This window comes from Pseudoliparis swirei, chromosome 17 (assembly GCF_029220125.1).
Source record: "Pseudoliparis swirei isolate HS2019 ecotype Mariana Trench chromosome 17, NWPU_hadal_v1, whole genome shotgun sequence".
NCBI classification, from domain to species: Eukaryota; Metazoa; Chordata; class Actinopteri; order Perciformes; family Liparidae; genus Pseudoliparis; species Pseudoliparis swirei.
In genome coordinates, this window is record NC_079404.1 from 5,758,412 (window position 1) to 5,764,089 (window position 5,678).

The 5,678-nt window shown below is 41.1% G+C and overlaps 1 protein-coding gene across 1 annotated transcript in view; it reads right to left on the reverse strand.

The window, feature by feature from the left end:
• The window catches only part of wbp1la (WW domain binding protein 1-like a), a 5,954-nt gene extending 895 nt beyond the window's left edge, over positions 1-5,059 (reverse strand). Inside the window, exons 1-3 of the mRNA XM_056435579.1 lie at positions 4,897-5,059; positions 3,009-3,111; positions 780-941 (exon numbers count right to left, since the gene is read on the reverse strand). Coding sequence (XP_056291554.1) covers positions 780-941; positions 3,009-3,111; positions 4,897-4,965 — 334 coding nt within the window. The 5' untranslated portion in view covers positions 4,966-5,059. The remainder of the gene's footprint in view (positions 1-779; positions 942-3,008; positions 3,112-4,896) is intronic.
• Positions 5,060-5,678: the final 619 nt, after the last annotated feature.

Consider the following 5,678-nt stretch of genomic DNA (forward strand, 5'->3'; position numbering starts at 1 on the left):
TGAGAAGTGTGAACGACACGTGGAGACAGAATGACATGCTGCTGTAGAGACGATCAATAACAGACATTTAGTTTAATAAAAGAACAAAGACGTCTTGAAGAAAATAACCGTACATTACTTCTGCTGTAATCTGGCGCTATAGAGAACATTACAGGGGGGCGGGGCCTCACCCTGATAGAATGGTGGGGGAAACACTGGGATGTGTCACATGCAAAAGCCTTTAAAAGGTGAATTTACATTGTTTTGTAAAATCGAGAAAATGAGCCCAGCCTCCAGAGGGTTAACATGACACATTTGTCAGTTTACCAAGGCCACTTGTTCTGCTGTTGTTCAATGTTAAAGATGTCAGGACCAATGGGGTCTCTAATACACCTTTTCTTACTAATCTGGATGTTTCACTGAAGAAACAATTTATCATCCACGATATTAAATACCTCGCTGGCACTTTATAGGTAGGAGCCTCTTTGAAAACACAGCTCTGTGTGAAGTTTTGTCTTTAAAAAAGAATACAATTAAACAAGTGTCTAAAATACACGCTGTCTGAAGGGATTACTCATTCATTTAGAAGATTTAGTCTTTAGAAGAAAAAAAAACTTTTAATCGCGATTAATGAATTTCAAAATGTGCGATTAATTAGTTAATTTTTTTTAATCGATTGACAGCCCTAATTTTTACACAAATCAAGGACAGAGAACCGATAAGTTGCCTTGCAAACGTGCGCAGTGTTTTGTCAGAGAGGTAGAAAGCAGCTTTGTGTGGAATGTGCCGCAGACTCTCACTGAGATAGAGGGGGAGCTGGGAGTTGTTGTGGGCCTCTCGGTACGCGATGAGGTTGATCTCGTTCTGCCGCCGCTGCTGCTGGAAGCGCTGCTTGGAGCGCCAGTGCTGACAGATGCAGCAGCACGTCAGGATAATGATCAGAGTCCACACCAGCCAGAACCCTGCGGGAAGCCCACAGTACATAACACACTTAGTACATATCGAGATCAACGGTGTACGACATTTTGTTCAAAAAAAATATTGAGCCAAAAATCTCACTTGCGTCAGATTTTAATGTCGTCGTGACACACAAAAAGAGGAAGAATTCATATTTATTACAAGGTGACAACTTTCAGTGGGTGTTTTCCACACCGCTGAAAGAAATGGAGATCCGACAGCCTGTCTTTGTTCAGACCCGACGGCAACAAGCACCTTGGATGACGACCCATCACAGGCGGACGGCTCTGGACGTTTAAACCCGACATTAGAACGGGACCGCTTCATTGGATCTCACGTCCCCCCCCGTTCTGTACGCAAACAGAACACACGCAGGAACACCGGACGCATTGTTGATTTGACCCGGCGGCAGGCAAGAAGCGATTGTTTGCTGCACTTCCACTTGGGATCCGGGTCCTGTTTGTTTTTGCCTGTGTTGTGTTTCAGCTGATGAGCCACACCTGAGCCCGGAGGCTGCTCTAAAGTATCAACACCTGAAGACAAGGGGGCTCGTTCCCTGGACTGGCTGGCGGACACGACAGCCCATTTGTTACCGTCGCATTGAAAATGCGGAAGGTAATGTTTTGATCGCCGTGTATTTGTATGCGTGCGTGCTATTCGCATAAGTCAAAACGTATTAAACCGAATCGCATGACATTTGGTGGGATGATTGGTTATTATCCGGGGACCATTTGATTAGATTTTGGGATCGATTGGCTCAAAGGTCAAGGTCATGAAAAAGGTCAAAATCTTCTTGAATCGCATAAAATTTGGTGGGATGATTGGTTATTATCCGGGGACCAGTTGATTAGATTTTGGGATCGATCGGGTAAAAGGTCAAGGTCATGAAAAGGTCAAAATCTTATTTTTACCATAGCACGGTCAATTTATATCCAATTGGCATGCAACTAATGCCAACATGTTCATAATTCAATGCCCAATCTTGTGATATGCGAAGGTATGCGCTCTACCGAGTGCCCGTTCTAGTTTTGTTTGTTTAAGTTTGATGTGTTATTCTTTCAAATAAATGCCCATTTATCGTTTTCAAACTCGGCTGGTCTCCCATCCATGTTGTAGTCTCGGTTTGTAACAGCGATACCGAGTGCAGAGCCGATACCAATGGTGAGTCAAAAAGTTGTATGTCTGTGTGGAAGAGGCTGCGATTTATTGTTTTTATGTCTAAAGGAATATGAGGCTTGACTTTTGATTCAACACAATGTTTTTAGGCCAGTCTTAAAAGAGTTATGACCACTGAGTGTGTAGTCAAACAGGAGTGAGACAGAGAGCCAGTGGAGTGAGTGGTGTTATTTGTGTGTAACGATGTCTTAAGTGTAAACATATTGTAAAGTCCTCTGAGGCACATTTGTGATTTGTGATTTTGGGCTATACAAAATAAACTGAACTTTCTTTTTTTAACTTTGTTAAATAAAATATAACAACTTTATATTTATTATAAAAAAATACAATAAAACCCTCACAATATGGGAGGTAATGGCAGCACTTCGTCAGAACATTTGGCCAACAAGCAGAACATCAATCTGCAGAAATGCATGTTTTTGTAACGTCAGCGATGCCACACACGGCTAAATCAATGAACGCTTATCACTCAGCTCACTGTTTATCTTTAGCAATTGTTTGTATGGACTGGGAGTCCTTAAGTTACAGAAGCACCCACATGCAATGTTAAGGACACACAATCGGGCAGACAGGGCAAAACAAGTGCAGATTGTAGGCGATAGATTTGTCACCGGTTCCGGCTCAACTGGTACAAATCCGGATCTTTATCGAACATCAGATCCTCAATCTATGTCACCCCTTCTGTTGCATTCCAGATTTCCTCTATAGTCGGGTGTAATGTGTGCGCATAAACTAAAACTACATAGCAAAATGCATATAGCATGAGCCGTATGGTTCGATTTATTGACACATTTATGCACTTGCAGTATTGCTTCAGGTCATTTGATCAAAGTGTCATGACGAGAAACCATTCAAACAGTCCGTCACTGGATATGGGGGGGGGGGGGGTAACTCACACCACAGTTCATAGTAGTAGCTGCAGCACTGGGTCTCTCCACAGCAGTGGCCTGACACGCAGATGTAGCTGTGATTGTTTATTCCTTGGCACACCAGCCTGGCCTGTAAACAAACACACAAATGAAATTATAATATATATATACACAAATTGTATTATATTTGTTTGTGTGTGTGTATATATACATATGTTTCATTTTATATACATATATAGAAACTTCATTTTGTATTTGATAGTTTACTTGTATACATCTATATCTTTCATCCCTGTTTTTTATATTTTATATTTTATTCTTGTGTGTTTAGTTTATTGGTGCTGCTACTGTGACGACAAATTTCCCCTTGGGGATTAATAAAGTATATATCTATCTATCTATCTATCAAACACACAAACACACACACACATACTAGGTCGAAAAGGCAACTGAAACAACATACATGCAGTCTGGCATGGCAATACCAAGAGCGGGGCATTTATTTTAAAAAGAAGACTTTTTCTCCCCTTAACACCCTCTTCCATCGCGAGCACATCAACAGCACATCAATATGTTCCTTTGTATAATAAATATCACCATACACTGGCAAAGGGCTTACTTTGAAATGTACGTAGTTTCGAGCACCATTTATTCATTCAAACACCATTATTGTCGGCAGGGTTGTAATGGTAGGAGATTGTCACGGCACAATAACCATCTTGGAAAACCTCATGTTTTACACTTTTATTATTATATGTTACAATTAGAATGAGGACAGAACTATAATAGCCACAAGTATAAACCTGATTATGCATAACATACTAAAACGCGGTTTACATATTTCGTAGTTAATGTAATATTAACTAGTAGTTAATGTAATATGACCGACTAAAATGAACAAAAGCTGCAGCAGCGAGGTACTAAAATAATGTCCTATGATTAATAACCATGTAATAGCTGTGTGACAGCACACCCATGAATACAATCATACAATTAACTGAAGATCAAAAACGGTTTGATTAATGTTCTATAGACATAACCTCTATGTCACCGTGTGACATATTGCTGCTTCTCTTGTCGAAGTAAACAAACCTGAGCTGCCCAGAGATCGTGTCTGGATCCAACTGGGCAGAGCCTCTTGGATCAGATATCACATCGCAGCATCACTCAGAACCAACTGGAACTGTGTAAACACTGGCACGCACGACTGAGGATGTGCTCACACATTAAACTAACACGTTATATCTGCAGCAGCAGTCAAACTCTCCCAGCAAAGACTCATTATTTGGACCGATATGCAGCTAACCAGTCGGGGTGGCAGACCTTCTTGTCCCATTTCACAAGATCTGAACCATTAGCATGAATCTGATACCACGAGTGTCGATACGTCTTCTGTATTATGATATTTGTAACCACGTTTAGATAGTGTCCCTGGGGTTTATATTTCTTTGTAGAGCTAACCTCAATATTATGCCCCTGCTAAATCTGTCACTTAACACCATCTCAGCAGTCGTGTTTCCTTAATATATATATCACGTTAATATACCGTCAGTCCTGGCTGTTTCAGGAGTTACGTTATGACTCTAACTGTTAATCAAACCGACTATACAATAATTTAGCTTAGAATATATTAGCTTAACCTAACTATTTCAACAGCACTGCTAACGTTTTTATCGACATTAACCTACCCATGTTTGTAAAAGCCGGGGCGAATACAACTGGCCTCCAAGCAGGGGCGTTTTTTTGTTTATCAACCTATAAGCTCGTAACTAGCAACCACAGAATAACAATATATATATTAGTCGAGTCAAACTCGGGCTAATAAATTTCAGCCAATAGTCTAACTAAGTTATTGTAGTTAGCTATCTAAGCTAACATTAGCTGTTCAAAAAACGTCGACTCAGTTAGTGTTTACCTCTGTGACTGTGGCCTCTGTCGCTGTGTTTTCTGGTCCAGCGATGAATTTAAATGACCCCATTCTCATGAAATATAAGATACTAGTATATATTAACCGCAAAACTGTTAATTAGCAGTCGCATTGTTAACAAAATGCCTGTCTCGGTGGCTAACCGAAACGAAACAAGTCCGGCTTCAACAAGCAGACCGCCCTCGCTCACAGCCATTGGTCCATTCTGAACCGCAGCCGGGTTTCTGGGGACAGCGATTGGACAATGCTATTGTCACTCTGAAATGTTGCCTTCACAGACCGGCACATAATCCGTCACCAGGTAGGCGGGGTCAATGTTACCTCCGCACCAGCAGTAAACAGCCTGTGTTGCATTCATGAAAATCAGAAAAAGATTTGCTCTGTTTTATTTTTAGGAAAGTAGTTATCTGAGAAAAGTTTGCATTGGAAAAAGCTGTTTCTATATTATGGCAATTCTTTACTCAAGTGAGTTACACACACACACACACACACACACACACACACACACACACACACACACACACACACACACACAGGCGCGTGCACAGGTAGAGCCCTAGTGGTGCTCAAGCACCTGCCCTTTTGCCCTGGATGAGAAAAGTGCCCTTTCTGTATTCAAGTCAAATACATATTATTGTGGTCGTCATGCACCGGTTTATTTTTTCAGTTTTTTAGATGTGAGACGGGAGTTGTTCTTACAGAAAGCCCGTCGGCCAAAAGATGAACGGGACGATTAAAGTCTCCGTTTGATTCCTTCTACAGGTTGGAAC